This window comes from Lycium ferocissimum, chromosome 1 (assembly GCF_029784015.1).
Source record: "Lycium ferocissimum isolate CSIRO_LF1 chromosome 1, AGI_CSIRO_Lferr_CH_V1, whole genome shotgun sequence".
Classification (NCBI taxonomy): domain Eukaryota; kingdom Viridiplantae; phylum Streptophyta; class Magnoliopsida; order Solanales; family Solanaceae; genus Lycium; species Lycium ferocissimum.
This window is the reverse complement of record NC_081342.1, coordinates 2325150-2345572: the sequence shown is the minus strand read 5'-3', so window position 1 is coordinate 2345572 and position 20423 is coordinate 2325150. Positions and strand designations below refer to the sequence as shown.

At 34.3% G+C, this 20423-nt stretch overlaps 1 protein-coding gene and 1 pseudogene across 12 annotated transcripts in view; both read left to right on the top strand.

Moving 5' to 3' along the window:
- LOC132053725 (disease resistance protein Roq1-like) overlaps positions 1-18524 on the top strand; it is a 79412-nt gene extending 60888 nt beyond the window's left edge. For 2 of the 12 annotated variants that reach the window (XR_009414231.1, XM_059446316.1), the window contains 3 exons: positions 16912-17159; positions 17664-17720; positions 17813-18484. Coding sequence is in view for 3 of the 12 variants with exons in the window: in XM_059446316.1 (XP_059302299.1) it covers positions 16912-17159; positions 17664-17720; positions 17813-17819 (312 nt within the window). In the remaining 9 variants the exon portion in view is untranslated. Of the gene's footprint in view, positions 1-16424 lie in introns of all 12 variants that reach the window. The other 10 variants (XR_009414211.1, XR_009414242.1, XR_009414235.1 and 7 more) reach the window with 6 other exon arrangements.
- LOC132052874 (disease resistance protein Roq1-like) lies at positions 3121-13225 on the top strand (annotated as a pseudogene).
- Positions 18525-20423: the final 1899 nt, after the last annotated feature.

The following is a 20423-nucleotide window of genomic DNA, read 5'->3' as shown; positions in this document are numbered from 1 at the left end:
TCCTTAAAAACCCGGATCAACCTATGATCTCAACAAAGATCGATGCTACCTTGCAAAGGGAATGTTGTTCGCATCCAAAAAAGCTTTGCAACGAAATTTTGTCAAAATTTATTGTTTTAAGGACATGAGGGAGTTTAAGGTTGATCGGTCAACCTCAAAGATATGGAGGCTAGTTTGTAGACGACGGTATCAAGGGCGTCATTGAGTGGTTGCTTCAGGGAATTGTTAAGCGATGGTATGTGGGCTATCACAAAATTCCACGAAAAGACACTTGCGATATGGAAGAAAATCGAGCAGATCATTATAATTTAGATACAAACATGATTGCTCGAAGTGTTACTTTAAAGACATTCTTAAAACGCCAAGGTAACTTATCCTACCTAATACATTATATGTCTTATATCAATTGAAAGATCATTACTAAATGTTGTTTGTTTAAACTTGTGCGGGTTCCCATTTAAAGATTGTATTCGAAACGTTCAAATCGTATATAGTAAAACTATAAGCAACAGAAAGGGATTTCTCGGGCGTAGACGCGCTTTTGAGATGGTCTTTGGAAATTGGCATACTTCTTTTCGATCATTTGCCAAGGTATATGGCAGCTCTACAACATTTTAATCGTCTTACAGAGAGTGGCGACTTATAGAGGGTAAAATCTTCAACTTCGTATTTTGGACATTGAACCATGCATTGATGGTTTTGCTTTTCTTGAGCCATTGATCTCCATAGGAATGTACGTATGTATATGGTGCCTACGACATCAAGCTCTAATTGCAATAGGAATGGATGCCAATGGGTCAATATTTCCTCTTGCTTTCGCAATTGCCGCTAACGAGAGCAACGACACATGGGGGATCTTTTTTACCCGTTTGAAAACTCATGTTATTAAGGATCGTACCGGCATATGCGCGTGGCATCGATCGTCATAAAGGCATATTGCACAATATGGATAATTCGGGGTGGCGGCCTCCCTTTGTTTACCATCGCTATTGTTTAAGGACAGAAGGCAAATTTGCAATCAACGTTTCACAATGGAACTCTAAACAAATTGATGTGGGGGGAAATTTGCGATGGAGCATCAACAACGAAAATGGGGTGCAAAAATGGATCTAATCGAGGTCGGTGAGTGAACCCGCATACGTTTGGTTGATGTCGATGTTGAAAAATGGACGCTTCATGTTGAAGGAGGAAAAAGATGGGGCATGCTCATAACAAACAACTCGAGTCTTTCAATGGCTGGCGAAATTTGTTCGAGGACACTGTCACGCAATGGTGAGAATGACTTTCAACGGTGGTGGAGCGATTTGTTGTTAGGACAAGGCCGACGAGCCCGATATTAGCCGACGGCGGGACATGGATGCCAAAGCCCTTCAAAACTATAGAGCATTATAGACAAAAATGTGAGCATCACCAAATGGCCAAGTATGACCCGATTCAACATGTGTATGAAGTTAAGACGGGTTATTACAACGGTAAGGGTGGAAACGTGCATACCGTTTATGAGGCAACAAGAACATGCACTTGTGGTAAGTGGCAAACGTACCACATGCCGTGTTCTTATGCTGTCAAGTGCTTCGAGAGAATGAGAAAAACGGTAACAAATTATGTGGCGGGGGAATACAAGGTCCACAGTTACCTTAGAGCATATTTCGGCCAATTCCACCCCTTGGTAATGAAGCTTATTGGCCAAACGAGCCGTTTTCGATGGTTGCTAACAAGGATTACATTAGAAAATTGGGCATTAACTCACGAGTCGTAGACCCAATCAAATGGATGTTAGTGAAAGAACTTACTCTCGCAAGTGCTCTATATGTAAGCAATATGGCCATGACAAGCGTTCGTGTGGGCAACAAGGCCGTGGTAGTACAAGCACGTCTCGAAGTAATAGAGCCTCTAGAACTTGAAGATTGTATTGTTATTGTAATTTATTATTGTATTGCTTTGAATTAGTATTGTAATTAAATGGAATGAATTATTTTTTAATTAGTATAAACCTCTCGTATTGGATGAATTATTATTAAAACACTTAAATCAAAACCCTATAAATATTACAAGTTTCAAAACTTGCTTTGGGGCACTTTAGAACCCCTAAAACGACGATCCAAACGTTTAGGTGGACTTGATGTAATGAGCCGATATTATTGTACGCAAAAAAAGATATTAAGTTTTATATAAAATATTGATATTTTGGGATTTTGAAACATGACTAATCTTTGCCCAAAGTATGGAAAAAAACGTGATTGGAAAGGTAACGCAAAAAAAAAAAAAAAAAAAAAAACAGTTGACACCATTCACGCACGAAATTCGTGCGTGAATGGTCCTTTTCGTGCGTGAATACTAGTAATGTAATTTTTTTTTTTTTGCACTAGTTTGGTTCAACTTTTTATTTTTTGTGCTACTTAAGTCGCGGATTCAGAAAACAAGTCCACAAATAACTATACTCCATTGTTTGGTAAATAAACAATTATTACTATAATGAAACCGTTTGAGTACGGCAAAATAAAATTGAGTACTGCTGGAAAACTGTCCCAGTATCTACTATACTACTCCATTATTACTAACTGCTTCCAGTCAAATGTATTTAAAAAGTTCAAACTCGGAATCAGAACGGCGGCAATGAAACAAATTAAGTTGAAGAAAAAGACTTAAAAAACAAAAGGAAAGGTAAGAATCCAACTAACATGTTTTCATGTCCGGTAATGAAACAAATTAAGTTGAAGAAAAAGACTTAAAAAACAAAAGGAAAAGATAAGAATCCAACTAACATGTTTTCATGTCTCCACCTAAGTACCTAGGAAATATCTTGCAAAGTTCTTTTCGATTAATTTTCCCTACGCGTTACTTGACCCAAAACTTAACCCTGTTCGGATGGCTGTTCCCGTGGTTCATTATTGTATAGTTTTCGTTGATACCATGTTTGTGTGATGTTGTAAACCGTTGTAACTCTGATAATTATGAACTCAATTTTTGTAACCACGGATCTGGTGGTTATTGCGTGGTTACTTATAAAATATTATTAAACTACAACAAACGAAACAGTTTATCCAAACATTATATTCATTAATATAGTACAATACAATAAAATACTTCTATAATACTATACAATATGATACTGTACATTATGAAACCATGGGTAACGACCATTCAAACAGAGTTTTAAGTTCCCAAGAAGAACCCATAAGCTGTTACTATATATAGCTGCTACAGGGAGTTTTCTTTTCCTTCACAGATTGACTGAAACCCTTCATTAATACTCTTGCATCTCTTCAATCCTTTCATCCATGAATTTTCAAAGAGAATCCTCTGCTTCTTCCCATTTCTCTTATGATGTATTCCTGAGTTTTAGAGGTAAAGATACCCGAAAAACGTTCATTGGTCATCTTTACACCCGATTGCTTCAAGTTGGAATTAATACTTTCATAGATGATGAGGAATTAAGAAAGGGTGAGGTCATTTCAACGAAACTTGAGAAAGCAATTGAAGAGTCTAGAGTTTCCATTGTTATTTTCTCCAAAAATTATGCTTCGTCTAGTTGGTGTCTTGATGAACTTGTCAAAATTCTCGAATGCAAAGAGAAGTTAAAGCAGGTAGTTTTGCCTATTTTCTATGATGTTAATCCTTCTCAAGTGCGAAGGCAAATTGGGTGCTTTGATGAAGCTTTGGCTACACACGAGGAACGATCATTTGGGGCTCAAAGAATGGAGAAGTGGACAAATGCACTTACTGAAGCTGCAAATTTATCTGGATGGGATTTGCGAAATGTTGCTGACAGGTGCCATTTCTTAATTTAACTATATATAATTTTGAATTTAAAAAGTGTCTACTTAAACTTATAAATTGGTCAAACAGACTTATACAATATTTTATGCATTTAGTAAATACTAAAGTGAGTACTTATCAAGCAAAAATCACGAGTTGGTCAAGATACAAGTGCTTACCAAATTTTTATTATTTTATTCTTAATACATTTTCTAATTTTCAGAATTACTTCCCAAAAACAAAAGCCACAACTTCCTCTCTGCTTCATGTCCGTCGTTCCGCCTTTTTATAAATTATAAATATACTTACACATTTATAATTTTATGTGAAAATTTTCAAGGATATTTTAGTCATATTAACGAAAGAACAAATTATTAACATTTTTTACTAAACAAATCAACAGTTTATTATTAGTTTTAGTACTTCTACCCAAACATATAACTATTTATTCATAAATCAGTTTCAACACGTATAACTTATCAACTATTTATAATCAACTAATTCAAACGGGTTCTAAGTTATATACACTAATTTTTACACTATTACATCACTTTTGTAGCATGTATTTTGCCTTATTTTCAAGTTTATAAACTCTAGTTTTTATGAAGGTTTACCTATAAATACCTTTTAAAGTTTAAGCTTTATGCATTGACAGTGTAGATAATATTTACACAATAAGGTCATTGATTAGATCTTACTCAAAATAATAAGGTCATTTTAGTAATTGATAATCTGATAAAATACAATTAACCTATACTATCTCAAGTTAAATTTACTAGTGATAGCGTAAAAAGATAGTATTACATAAAAGTTAAATTCATTCTCTGAAATGTCATGCATGAAGAGGAAGTCATCTACTTTGACTCCTTCGACCTTGATTTCCCTGTCATGTAGCTGTTGGGTCAAAATGTGATACCGCTTAGCTTCATCCCACTCCGTTGTGTGTTGGCTATTGATTTTGATTTCTCCATCAACTATTTTCAAATATCAAAGTTTTATTCAGGGATAAAGCATAATTACCCTCTGAAATGCAGGACCCAAAGTTCAATGATACTGACTTTATTTTTTAATGGCCCATTCTTGCTCTGAACTTTTTAAAAACAGAATAAGCATTTTCTTAGATGCTAAGGTAGGAAGGAGAGTGTGTTCACTCTCTTGAAGACATGTGAGAGGCGTAAAATAAATTAAAATCTGATTAATTTATACACTTATCATTTTTTAATTGAATAATTTACATTTAACTACACCTAATTAATATCATTATAATTTGAATTTTTTTTCCTTTTTTTTTTTTTAACTTTCTTTTTTCAAAAGTTCCTTTAACGCCAGAGCAAGCCATCAACAAAACAATCGGGAAACTCCAAACAAGAAAACTGAAATCTAAAATCACATTGAGAAGGAGAATGAGAATCTCCATCCGTTGTTATCCCTCAAACCAAACACAACCAAGAAATAGGAAAGTTGGGAGAAATTTCAAATTCTGATCATGGCAAATATGAGATCAGGAAAAAGATAGTATCACCGGAATAGCAAGCAAAAAACAAGGAGAATGAAAAGCTTCACAAGTTGACAGCACTCCATTCAAATGCAAACTAGAGTGACATTAGGCTCAGCGGAGGAGGAGGAATAGGATGTGGAGCTAATAGCCACTGTAGAAGAGGCAACCACAGAAGCAACGAGAATGCAGGACCCCTTCATTTCTTAGTCTGAAAACCCATGGCAAAAAAGGCTATAATCAAAGAGGTACGCCGGAGATGCTGTTCCTAGGATGAAATCCGACGAAGTTTCGCTGGATCTCGACCTGCAGCGCTCTTTTGGCTTGTGGCATAGATGTCCACCGGAAAAGTTTGAAGAAAGAAAACTATAAGAAGAAAAAGAGCAAACAAGGAAATTTTTTTTTTTTTTTTTTTAAATAAATATACATGTGGCAAGTACGTGTACGTCACTCTCCCATTAGAGTTTAGATATCCAGTTTCAGGGTGATAACTATTATGTTTTTAAAAAGTTCAAGGGAATAATAGGACCACCGAAAAGGAAAGGTGTGTCATAGGAACTTCAGTCATAAGTTGGGGGCGCTTATGCCTTATCCTTCTTATTTAATTTACTTGTTTTTTTTAATTATAACTTCTGTTTTTTGCTAAAAAAAATTGTAGGCATGAATCAAAATTTATTGAAAGTATTATAATACAAATCTTACAAGAGGTTAACCAGACACCTCTAGATGTTGCTCGGCATCCGGTTGGAGTAGATTCTCGTGTCGAAGATATAAAGTTGTTGCTGGAAAGTGGATGTGTAGGTGAAGTTTGCATGCTTGGTATACATGGCGTTGGTGGAATTGGAAAAACAACTTTGGCAAAAGCTATCTACAACCGAATATTTCGACACTTCGGTAGTAGTTGCTTCCTTTCAAATGTTAGATCAAAAGTTGAAGAATTGGGTCTAGTCAAGCTACAAGAAAAACTACTTCAACAAATTCTCAAATTTAAGGATGTCAAAGTTAGCAGTGTTCTTTGAAGGGGTCAATCTAATTAAAGCAAGACTTGGGTCAATGAAGGTTCTAATTGTTCTTGATGACGTGAACCATATAATTCAATTAGAATCCTTAGCAAGAGAAAGAAGTTGGTTTGGTTCAGGTAGTTTAATAATTATTACAACCCGAGACGAGCATTTGCTATGCGGGCTTACAACAATTGAGAGATACGAGGTTGAACTATTAAATGAAAATGAAGCTCAACAACTTTTTTCTTGTCATGCATTTAACATTCTATCTCCCCCACAAGAATATGTTGAGCTGACACAAAATGTAACCAAATATTCAGGTGGGCTACCATTAGCTCTTGTGACATTGGGGTCACATTTGCAAGGGAGATCTGTAGAAGAATGGAAATGCGAGTTCAAAAAACTAAGAGCAATTCCTCATTGTGATATTCAAAAGATTCTCAAGATAAGCTTTGATGGACTTGATTGTGATACTCAGAGTGTTTTCCTTGACATCGCGTGTGCTTTTCATGGGTTCCATAAGGATGAAGTTGCCGAAGCATTAAATGCATGTGGTTTATATTTTGAAAGTGCAATCACAACTTTAGTCCAAAGACACTTGCTCCAAAGGGATCAGCGTTTTTTGTTGATGCATGATCTAGTGCGGGATATGGGAAGACAAATCGTTCGCATGGAATCACCTCAAAACCCTGGAAAACGAAGTAGATTGTTCAACCCGCAAGAGGTCCGTGATGTTCTACAAGGAAATAAGGTAAGTAAATTCTTTACCTTTAGTCATACTTTTTTATTCAATTTAATTTGATAAATATTTTTCTGTTGTCACCGCAAGAATTCAATTCATTTGTGCTTCTTCTCTAGTTAGAAAATTATCTCTAGTTATTTGCCAACCACTGCGTAGTTGAATATGAGCATTTTAAAGTCTAAACTGGAACTATCACAGGGCAATATTATTAAGTAAATATTTACTTATTTGACAATTATCTAAATCAGTCTGCTGATACATATTTTTTATTAAATTCTAAATAATTAATTTCCACGAGTAGATCTACTACTAATAAGAGGGAGTTAGCAAGTAGCAGGTCAACATGCCGGACAATTCGCATGAATGCCCGTCTTAGGGTAATATTAATTGTTTTCCCTCAAATTGCTGGTCTTTATACTTTGTCCTTCGGCACTTTAAGTAACAATAAAGTGGCCCAACACACCCTTGATGCCGAAAAATTTAAAAAGAAATTCGATCTACCCTTACCTATAACCTAATTTCGCGAGGAAAAGTTTAATAAACTTTGCCTTGTCCGGCATAAGTTCTGTAGAATTAAGTTATCAAACATAACTTAATTTCTACAGATGTTATGCCGCCGGACAAGGCAAAATTTCTATAAATTTATGTCAAGCGAATTAATTACTACACAACTTATCTTTTGGATAATTTCATTTCTACAGAACTTATGCCGGATAAGACAAAGTTTCAATGTTATTTTGCCCGAGCAAAATTTCTTTTTTTTTTTTTGGACTCTACTGAGGATGGAACCCAAAATATCTGATCTCGTAGACCAGCGAATAAGGGTACTTCTCGTAGACCAGCGAATAAGGATACTTTGACCCATAAATTTTCATTAAATGAGAAGCAAAGACATAAATTAAAGACCAGCGATTTAAAGGGAAAAAATTAAAGACCAGTCCGTATAAAGTTTCTTATAATGGAGGGGACAGGATAAGGTCACTTCAGTTCCTGCAGTGAAGTCTCATTTTCAGAGGACCATATAAAGAAGTTAATTTGTTCCTCTGCTTAGGGATGAATGTGTAATTATTATTAAGGAAAATTATGACAAGTAAATTTTCCTATTATTAAGGAAAAAGGGCCTGATTTACCCTTTTACTTTGAAAAAAGATTCATATTTACCCCTTGTTATACTATCAGCCCATTTATACCCTTACCGTTATAATAGTTGAAATATTTGCTTCTATTTTTAAACCCTGTCCACCGTGGCTAATGGCTTGGGCCAGGCTTGTCCACTGTGTCCATTAAAATGCCACATAAGAGGCCATGTCAGCAATTTAATTAAATAACTCCTAAAATAAAAAGACCAAAACGATGCTTTCTTCTTCAATATCAAATTGGTTTCCCTTTGTTGCTAGGCTGTGTATGTTTTCCACTGTTGCTAGTACATAGTACTAAAAACCGCAAGAATTTTCAGGACAATTGTCAGCTAAAATAGTTTCAAAACTCAAGTATTAACAAAGGAAAAAAAGAACACCCTAGAAATCATTCCATAAAAAAGATCCCCATCTTTGGCTATGAAAAATTGGCAACTAAAAAATGAACTTACCAGCAGTAAGATAGAAATCGAAGAGACAAGAACACGGTACATGGAATCACAACTCAGAGTACTTTTGTGAAGGATAAGAGCCGAAACTAGTTGTTTACCCCGGATTCGGTAACCAATTGAATTTATATGTGGGTATAGGATACGTACTTGAGTCTCAATATGGATCGTGAAAAGGTGATATGGATGCTTGTTTATAGACTAAATGACAGATGCAAATACAGGATAAATGTTCATATAACGAGTAGATGGAGGAAGTATAACGTAAATGACAAGATTTGTATATATGTGTTTTTGTGTTACAAATGTTCTTGAAAAGTGAAGATGAGCCAAAAAGAAAAAGAACCCCCCCCCCCCCCTCAGGGGGGAGGATATACCCTATTTATAGTAACGGGCCCATGGGCCTCATACAACATGAATTAATAAAATAGCAATAAAAAGGACGGCCGGCCGCACGGATTTGACGGGATTAGGCGCGGCGCCGCGACACACGCATAGTTGGTAGCCGACCATGATGTGACACCACTGACACGCTTCAGCAACGGTCATAACGGGCCAACGGTGACACGGACAAACGAACCCTCGGAAAGAGCTATCGAACCATCGGTGGCACAGAGACCGGGCCAATGGCGCCTCTGCTCGGCTTCGGTTAAAGCGCTTATCCGGAGAGGTGTGACGCTACCCGTGTGAATTCCCGGCCCCTTTTCTTCATCCGATCCATACCTTCTCCGGATTGACTCATGTCCGATTTTTACCGTATACACTAGTGAAGGAGGAGAGGAAGAAGCAAAAACCAGAGAAAAAAGGAAAAAGAGAAAAGAAAGCATACGACAAGTCGCAGCCAAAAATTCTCAGATGAGCTTTGAACATATGGTCTAAGTGTACCTTGGGTGGGGTCCATTTGTCTGCACTTTTTAGTTTGATATTGAAGAAGAAAGCATTGTTTTGGTCTTTTAATTTTAGGAGTCATTTAATTAAATTACTGATATGACCTTTTATGTGGCATTTTAATGAACTCAGTGGACAAGCTTAGCCCAAGCTATTGGCCACGGTGGATAGGGGTTAAGAATAGAGGCAAATATTTTAACTATTATAACGGTAGGGATATAGGTGGGCTAATAGTATAACGGAATGTAAATATGAACTTTTTCCCTAAGTAGAGGGGTAAATCAGGCCCTTTTTCCTATTATTAATGTGATGGAATCTGCGCAAAAAAATTGCGACATGCCCGATTTGGTCATTTTGATTAAAAAATGGACTAATATAACTGGCCCAAAAAGTATCCTACGGTTGCTCTGTATAAATTTTTTGAATGGCTTTACTAAATCACCCTTAGCTTTATGTTATCACTCACAGTGGCGGAGCCACATAGAGCCGAGGGTGTTCATCCGAACCCTATCGGCGGAAAAAAATACTGTTTTTACAAGGTTAAAATTATTTTTTATGTATATATATTAGATGTTTAACCCCTTTAGTCTTTTTTGTATGTTTACTTTTTTATATTTTGAACCCCTCGACAGAAATTTTGGCTCCGCCACTGATCACTCATCAGCAATTCAAAAGCCATAACAGTCTTTTTTCGTGCCACTGGCCTAAAATTAGGTGCAAATACATCCTTTAACTTTGTGATTTAGAGTAGATATACCCTTTGTAAAAAAAAAAAAAAATCGTGCATATATACCCTGTCGTTACACAAATTGTGCAAATATAACCTTTTCGCTGACAGATTTTTAAAAAATATCATTTAGCTTTTTATTATATTGTTCAATACGTTCACGGATAATATTACTAATTTCGTCAGCTCGAATGGTTACCATGATTCTTTCTTTATTCTTTTTTGAAAGAAAAAATAATACCCACAGTAAAAGACATTTTTAATTTAAAAAATGCCACGTGGCCTTAAAAAATAAATCTACCTATAATTTTAGTAGCCTTAGTTTTTTAAGCCACGTGATAAATTTTCTTTTGGTGGTTCGGATTTAGTTCGTTCAAAAAAATGGGTAGACTCATTTTTTAAAGTCAAAGGAAATATTTTTTGTAAACGAACGAGACAACCCACTACGAAATAATTTATCTCATAGCTTTAAAAAATAAGTGTATAAAAAAGACCAAAATTAAAATAAGTGTATAAAAAACACCAAAATTAAAAATAAAAAACACCAAAATTAAAAAATTATCTCATAGCTTTATTATACTCAAAATTTTTAACATAGATTATAAAAAGACAAATGTGATGCATTTATTAGTCCACCCATTTTTTTAAACAAAACTAATAAATGCATGACATTTGTCTTTTTATAATCTATGTTAAAAATTTTGAGTATAATAAAGCAATAGTAAATTAAAGAGTATAAGATACTACTAATTTTAAAATTACACAAGTTTATATTGCGGTTTATATTTAGGAAAAAATTAATCAACTTAAGTTAATAATTTAGAAAATGTATCAATATTTATACATAATAAAGTTTTGCCGCAAGATGAAATTTAACCTTATGTGGCTATGAACTAAAGAAACAGAGAAAATTTAATTACAAATAGACACAAAAATGTAATTTAGAAAATTTTGAAGTAGTACATCTGTTGGAATTGGGCTCGTGCTTAGCACGCCCAAAATGTTACTAGTTTTTATTTATATTTTATATTCGGAAAAGGGTCAAAAACACCCCTGAACTATCAGAAATGGATCACATATACCCTCCGTTTGCATTTGGTATCAAATATACCCTCGCTGTTACCAAAGGAGGCCACAACTACCCTTCCACTTAATAGTTGGCCGTTTAAGTTGACATGGCAGTGCCGCATGGAAAAAATTATCCACGTGGACGGCCAGGTCAGCCCCTCTCCCTCTTCCTCTTTAGTTCAGGGTATTTTTGACCCCTTTTTTTTTTGTTATTGTTTTTAATTTTTTTGGGATTTTCTACACCTCCACATGACCTCCCCCCTCCCCCCCCCAATATTTTTTTTTTATTTTGTAGTTTTAATTTTTTTCTAAATTTTCTACACTGCCACTTACCCCCCACCCCCCCCCCCCCCCCAAAAAAAAAACTTTTTTTTTAAGTTTTTTTTTTTTTTTTTTTGGATTTTCTACACCACTACATACACCCCCACCCCCACCCCAAAAAAATTTCTTAAAAAAAGTTTTAAAAGTTACTTTTTTTGAATTTTTACACTATCCACCCTCAGGACCCCCCTCCCACACCCCACACCAACCCCTCCAAAATTTTTAATTTCTAACCACGCAAACTTTCAATTTTTATAATTTTTTTTATAAAAGGCAAATAAAATATAAAGCAGAATAAAAAAAGTTTTTATTTTCACACCAGCACCCCCACAACACCACCCACCCCCCCAAAACGACCGACACCCCACCCCACCTCCAAAAAAAAGTTTTGAAAAGTTTTCTTTTTTGATTCTCTACACGCACCTCCACTCCCTCCCGAATTTTCTACTTCATATTTAATTTACCATCATAAAAAAAAATTATAAAAATTGAAAGTTTACATGGTTAAAAATTAAAAAATTTGGAGGGGTGGTGGGTGTTTGCGGGGGTCATGGGATTGGGTGGTGGGGTGGGTATGTGGTGGTGTAGAAAATTCGAAAAAAATTAAAAACTACTTTTTAAAAAAAAAGTTTTTTGGGGGGTGGGGGTGTGGAGGGGTATGTGGTGGTGTAGAAAATTCAAAAAAAAAATTAAAAAATACAAAAAAAAAAATGAGGGGTAAGGGGTGGGGGTATGTGGTGGTGTAGAAAATCCCCCAAAAAAATTAAAAACAACCAAATAAAGGGTCAAAAATACCCCTGAACTAAAGAGGAAGAGGGAGAAGGGTTGGCGTGGCCGTCCACGTGGCACTGCCACGTCAGCTTAAACAGCCAACTGTTAAATGGAGGGGTAAATTGTGGCCTCCTTTAGCAACGGCGAGGGTATATTTGATACCAAATGCAAACGGAGGGTATATGTGATCCATTTCTGATAGTTCAGGGGTATTTTTGACCCTTTTCCGTTTTATATTTTATATTATAGAATATAGAAGAGTTGGACGACTAAGAGCAAAATTGTCAAATTGCTCTAACTTTTTAAATTTCCCAAAGCCGCATTAGATAGAGGGAAAAAGGTCAAAAATGCCCATCTACTTTTATCTAATAGTTAAGTTTGTCCTCCGTTACAAAATGGGATTATTTATGCCTCTGCTGTTATGAAAGTTAACAAAAATATCCCTCATTCGACGGAAACTCCCAAATCTCAACCAATGTAAACAAACCATTCTTTTTCTTTTCAATGTAACAACGGTAAACAGAGGGGAAGAGAGGGCGGATTGCCGGAAAATTCTAAATCCGGCCAGATTTGTACAAAACGATCATAAAATGACATGTAAACCAGTAAAAGCAATGTCATCGGGGAGGAATAAAGGACTATGACATTTCTTCAATGGCGATACATTGCAGCAACACCAGAAAACGTTAAATTTGGTCAAGTCTGCCTCCCTTTTCTGTGACAGTGGTGGGATAGTAGTGGGGAAAGAGAAGCGGCGATGGAGAGAGGGGCTCGCGTTGTGGTGATTTCCTTTGGACTCCGGTGTTGTGAGTTCACCGGAGAAGACGAAGGAGAGGTCACCCTCTTCTCTCTCAAATGTCATTGAAATATTTTGGAGGAAATGGAATTTTGGGTGTTATTGTGTACGAGTTATTTTTAATAGGCGGTTCGGGGTGGGTTCAATAGGGAGTAGTTTATTTTTGTGAAATCGGGTTATTTAGAACGATTTGGGAGTTTTCGTCAAATCAGCGATATTTTTGTTAACTTTCATAACTGCAGAGACATAAGTAACCCTAACTTATAACGGTGGACAAACTAAACTGTTATATAAAAGTAGAGTGGTATTTTTGACCTTTTTCCGTTAAATAGACGTGTAGCATCTCTCCGTTTTTTTTTTTTTTTTAATTGAACACGTGTACCAACTTATGGCATTGCCTCCTCTGCTTTCCTGTAAATTCCAACCAATTATAGAAAACTCTCTCGCTTCCACTCCTTGTTGTCAAACCGAAAAAAAAAAAAAAATTGTTTCTTTGTGTTCTTCATAACTCATTGATTACTTTTTTAAGTTAGTCATAAAATCTATGTTAAACTCTAAATATTGTATTTGCTTTTTTTAAAAAAAATATATATGTTGAGTATATATTTGACAACCGGTAGTTTTTCATTTCTTTTACATGGGTACTCCCTCCGTCTCATAAGTATTACTTATCATATATTTGATCTTTTGCACATTTTTTGAAAAAACATAAATAAAAGAGTATTTTTTATTGACTTATTCTTATCTCTCTTCAAAAAAAAAAAATGCACTCTATTTAAGAACAAACCTAAGCTAATATTATTGATATTTGAACAATCGTAATAACAAGCCTAAGCTAATATTATTGATATTTGAACTATCATAATATCAACCAATAATTACTTGTGTGAACTCTTCAAATCTTAATTTTTTATGTTTTAATCAATATTGATCGCTTTCAAAAACACTTAATATCATGGGTAAAACAAGACAAAATTGATTAATTTCATTTTAACTTTATAAAACTACTCCCTCCATCCATGTTTACTTGCTCATGTATGACTTGAGACACTCCTTAAAAGGTAATAAATAAAATAGTAATTTTACCACCCTTAACTATTACAAGTCATCTCACTTATTGAGAAAGGAATTGAAAATAATTAGTACTTAATAATAAGGGTAAGATAGGTATAAAATGATTAATTATCTCTTAATTTTTCAAACTGGACAAGTAAAAGGCGACATCTATTTATGGTATAGTGAACAAGTAAAAGCGAATGAAGAGACTAACAAATATTTTGAAATACATATTATTAGTAACCTTGACAACTAATATGAGACGGAGGAGTAGGAGTGTCAATGGTACGGTTCGGGCGGTTATTTTATAAACCTTATACCATACCGATTTTTCAGTTATTTTATTTAGTATAACCAAAAATAGACTTTTCGAAACCGTCCCATCATCTCGGTTTTTCTTCAGTATCGGTATGGTTCGGTTAATTTTCGGTATGTTTCAAAACAAAAACTTCATGTAAAAATCACTAATAAAAGTTAGAACACGATACGATGCAACTTTGGTTGGACTTTGACAAAAACTTGCTAGACATTTTTACTGTTTAAAAGGTGATGAATCAACAAAACATGAAAGACGACAAGAAAGAGATTGATCACACTAGAACTACTAATTAGTTTTAATATATATGAGAAGTATAATAGGTTTCAGTATTAGGACCTAGTGTTAATTATGTTATCGGCTTATAGTTGTTTCCATCACCTCAGGCCCAAGGCAAATTTTATATTTTTAAACTTAATATATTAAATATATTTGGTACGGTTCGGTATTTTTTCGGTTTATTTTTATAAAAATAAAAATCAACCTAGTTATTCAGTACGGTTATAAATTTATGTAAAAACCATCGATTTTCTTAAAGAAAGCCTAAAAATCAGTTCGGTACGATTCATTTTGATCGGTTAAACTGTTATTTCTTAAAACCATTAACACCCCTATGGAGGAGTGTTAGAGCCTGTTTGGCCTAGCGGCTAAAAACAACTTATTTTGAGAAGTGCCTTTTTTAAAAGTGCTTTTCAAAAAAGTACTTTTCGTGAGAAGCAGTTTGTGCTTGGCTAATTCATTTGAAAAGTGCTTTTGACAACTTTACATAAATAGATTATGTTTGGCTAATCATCTGTAAAAAGTGTTTTTGACTGTCAAATTACGAAAAAGGACAAGTATCAAATGAACATTTACTATCAAGATTGTTTTACAGAGAGAATTTTTTTAAAATATCTATTATAATACATATTAAAATTTAAATATTATAATACATATTTTTTTAATTAAAATTTAATAATACATATTAAAATTTTCAATTAATATAATACATAGATAAATAAAAAATATATATTAATAATGATATAATATCAACGCTATGATTTAAATATACTAAAAACTACAACCAAAACAAAATTTAAAATCATTCCACAAATTAAAATTTAACACAAAGAATTATTGATTAGAAATTAGTGGATTAATGAGGGATATACTTGGTAAATGTGTAATTATGGCAGGGATATTTTTGTCTTGAAAAAAATAATTTTCTGCTTCTGCTTCTGCTTTTTTCAAGAAGCAGAAATTTTCTGCTTCTTCTCAACCGTAGAAAAACTATTTCTGCTTCTAGTTAAAAGCAGTTTCACCAATTGGCCAAATACCTCAAATATCCAAAATAAGTGCTTTTCTAAAATAAAAAAAAATGCTTTTGGCCTCAAAACTGCTATGCCAAACAGGCTCTTCGACTATAGGTGAACACAAACCCAAAATGTGGCGGCTCCGAATATTACAATAAATTAAACCATATTTAATGCCTATTGAATTTTGTTTTCTGTCAAAGTAACATTATTAAATAGAGTTATCTATAATTATTTTTAGATGATCTCTATTGAACTGATCATTTCATGCCATCTATGTGCAGCCTTTTGAATTTTCTAACACATGTAATATTAATTAGCATATATACTATCACACCTTTGAATTTAGTTGATATTTATTTTTTCATTTTATTTACTCTCATTCAGAAAATTTTCACATTACGCAGAATTGATGCATTTTAAGAAAAATGAATTGAGGTAACTAAAAGTTACTGATATAAGTTCTTAATTTGGATTTTTTCCCCTTTTTTTGGAAAATAATTTCTCACTTTTGTTTATCCGAGTATTTTCTAATATTATCATACTATTCTAAAAAGGGGATTATATAAAATATACTGCAGTTTTTAGGTAGTATTTGAAGGAGTCTCATCTTAGCTTTTTGAGCAATTTTAAATTCGTTGACCTTCTAGTTGTATAATTCATATTTCTCTCTTGATTTATGGAGTAACCATGTCTTAAGATCCTTTTACATTTACTGAACTATAGGGTTCCAAAAAAGTAGAAGTACTGAAGATAGATCGACAGACATTAAAAGGAGTCAACTTAAGCACTAAGGCATTTAAGAAAATGAAAATTCTTAGGGTGCTTATGATGGATGAGTTATATATTAGTGGAGATTTTGAGTTGTTGTCAAAGGAGCTCAGATGGTTGTCTTGGCAAAAATGTCCTTTAAAATGTATACCATCAAATTTTCCAGCTGAGAAACTTGTAGTATTAAATATGCAAGAGAGCAATATCCAAGATTTTGGTTTGAATTTACAGGTTTGTTACTCGATTCTACAATTTCATGTGTATTGTTATTGCAACTGCTTGAAAGAAAATCTTACCCGAACTATATTTGGTTCTTTTAGTGTTGTAAAAGTTTGAAGGTGTTGGATCTCTCTAATTGCAAGCGCCTCAGAAGAACTCCGAACTTTAATAGTTCACGAAGTCTCGAGACTCTGCGGTTTCATGGTTGCTCAAGGCTGATGGAGATCCATCCATCAATTGGCAATTTGGACAGACTAACTGAACTGTACTTGTATGGTTGCAAAAAGCTGATGGATCTTCCGAGTAGCATATGCCAGCTAAAGTCCCTTCGACTCTTGAATATTCATAGGTGCTCATCTATACAAACACTACCGGTTGACCTTGGAGATATCCGAGGTCTAAAATATCTTAATGCAAGTTGTACTGGTATAAAACAATTACCTGGATCTGTTAAAATGCTAAGAGATCTTGTATATTTAGAAGTGGGAGGTGAGGCCAAAAGGAGCTTTTCTCGAAAGAGAGTCCATTGCATACAGTCCTTGTAAGGCTTACATACTTTAAATTGTCTGAGGCTGATATTCCTAGGGATATTCGGAGTTTATCCTCCCTGAGATGTTTAGACTTGAGCGGCGACAGTTTTCTCTGTCTACCCTTTGGTTCTGTTGAGTTACGATTCTTGGAGTACTTGTGTTTGAACAACTATAAGAATCTTCAGACAATCCCATTAGTATCAAATTTAGAAAATCTTGAGTTTTATGAAATTGGAAATTGCAAGAAGTTGGTCGACATTACAGGGTTGGACAACCTCCCTTCTATAGAGCAGCTCAACATGCTTAATTGTAATGCTCTGCAGCATCCGTTCAATGAAGGCTTCTTTAGTGCATTCCAATCTAGAAAAAATTGGAATCTGGTTAGTCTCTCTCTCTCTCTCTCTCTCCCCCCCCCCCGCCCTCCCCCCCTCATGCCACAGTAATAATCGTTCGTCTTTGTCTAATAAACCAGGGGTTAGATATTTATCTACAAAGCAATGAGATTCCAGATTGGTGCAGCAACCAAGTTACAGCTCCGTCTATCTGCTTCATTATGCCCATGCATAATAAGGAGTATCAGTTTTTAGGGATGATTGTCTGGTGTGTTCGCAAGTTTGTCAATGTACCCTCTTCTGGTCCATGGAAAGGCTTGGGGTTTAGTATTGCAGGAAAAATGTTTCCAGATGTCTTCTCGCATGATGATAATGAATTACCTGCTGGACACGTGGAACTATCATTTGTATTTTACAGATCTTACACGCAAAGACCTTTTGATGGCCAGATGAAATGCGGAGAAAAAATGGAAGTCTTCGAGGTGGGCATAGAAAATACAGTAAAGAAGATAGGGATCCATTTGTTATATTTAGACCAACAAGGTTAAGTTACATCTTTACCAGCAATAGTGGATCAATCTCATTCTCAGATGAAGAGAAGCCGGGAGATAAGTGACAGAGTCTCAATGGAAAAGAACCCAAAAAGAGTTTCAACAGAGCATATCAACTCAACCCTTGATGAAAAAGCCAAGTTTTGAATGCCTGAGTCAATGTAGTTTTCCAAATTGAACTAATCATGGTGTCTTATACATGACAATATTAGTCCTATTTAGTGGGTCAAACAATGTATAATTGACTACGATATTTTCAAATATTTCTTTTACATTTTAGTTATTAAATATTTTGCTAAAAGTGGGCATCTGTATCTCTAAAATGAATCAAATAAACAAGGCTAAATACAGGGAAAACCTCTTAAACTTAACATCGTTTGTCAATTATTACATCTTAACTTTTTCAATGACCATTTGACCACGTCGTGACGTCGACATAATTAAGTCTTGTGAAAATTGCTTAGTACTTAATCACCATGTTAGAAGAAATTTGGAAATCCAGATCTATGTAGAAGGCTTATGATATTTGATATCTTTTGTATTCTTTAGCTGTGTACGTCGATGGGAAAATTATTTTCTAGAATTTATTTATAATCAAGTGAGAAACATCATGTGTTCACTAATGAATAAAAATCATTTCTCTCGCAATTATGTTAACTTCTAATTTCATATCACTTTTTTCAATCAACAATTAGACGTTATTGCCAATATGTAATATTAAAAAATTTCATCTAACTACAATCTAATTAGGCAAAAAAATATTTTTCATTCGCAAACAAAAACACCAATCCCAGATTATTATTTTTTTCATTCGTCATACCAAATACACTTGACTGCGGTCCTAGTTGTCTTCCCATAAAACATTTCGCAAGTGTATGTAAAAAATGAGGGCGGATCCACCATAGAGGCTACAAGATAGGCACAACTCAGTATTTTTGTTCAAATCTCCCTATTTATATTAAAATTCACTTAATATGTATAAATAATAGGGCCACTTACACAAATGATTACATTTTGGATTTTTTTTTTTTAAGGCATAGCTATATTTTTACTACTTACATTTCGAAGCAATTTTAAGGCATAGCTATATTTTTACTACTTACATTTCGAAGCTACAGTAACGCTTATTCAAATACGATTATATTTCGCTGCATTCAATTCGGATGGATTCAATATGGTTGTATTCAATCGCAACAACTTATTATATATATTTAATTCGGTTGTATTCAAACAACATAAATACAAAAAAATACAGGGATATTTAGTTGTATTCAAAATTCACTATATTCATTTGTATACAAAAAAAAAAAAACTCCTTTCGAAATACAAGCGAAAAATACATAAAGAAACTCTCTATTTTACACTCAAAAAATAATGAATACACTGAAATACACTCAGATCTGAGATACAAGAAAAAAAATACACTCAGATTTGAGATACAAGAAATAAAATACACTCACCTTAAAATACATTACCGACGATTTTTCCATCGCCGTCATCCGCTAAGGATCCAAGAAACCATTTCTTTCTACGTATTCAACATAAAAATAAATACATCTCAAGTAACAACAATGATAAATACTCAAATCTGAGAAATATATCCATATCTAAGCAAAATACACTTAGATCCGGTAACGGCGAAGTCCGTCGCTGTAATCGATCTTGAGTCTTAAGAATTTCGGTTGCAGATCTGATAAATACACTCGACCGAAGACGCTGGAAAAGATGACCCGCGGCGGAGGTGGGCTAGCTCCGTCAGAGAAGATGACAGTTTGGTTTGGAGTTAAACAATACAGTTTGGTTTATTGAAAAAGTGAGAAAATGTGCATTTCGTTAATTGTATACGTTGTTGATCTTGAAAGCTTAGTAACCTTGTAAATTCTTCGAAAATCTGGAAAACATAAGAACCTTCTTATGTAAGGAAAGACAAGCAAGTAAAGTTACAGAGATCAGAGTTTGGGGTTTGAAGCTCTTCCATACGCCCTCTTGTTCATGTAGTGGTTCAAGGCACAGCCGCCCTAGAAAATCTATTATGGTGTTTGGACTGTATGATCTGGAAGAAGAGAGAGTGAAAAAGGATAGAGAGTCGAGGGAGAAGAGAGAGAATGGGAGTTGAGGGGAAGATTATGAATTTTGAATTAGTTATCTTGTGTAATTAAAATATAACATTTAATTAATAAATATAATTAAATTAAAATAT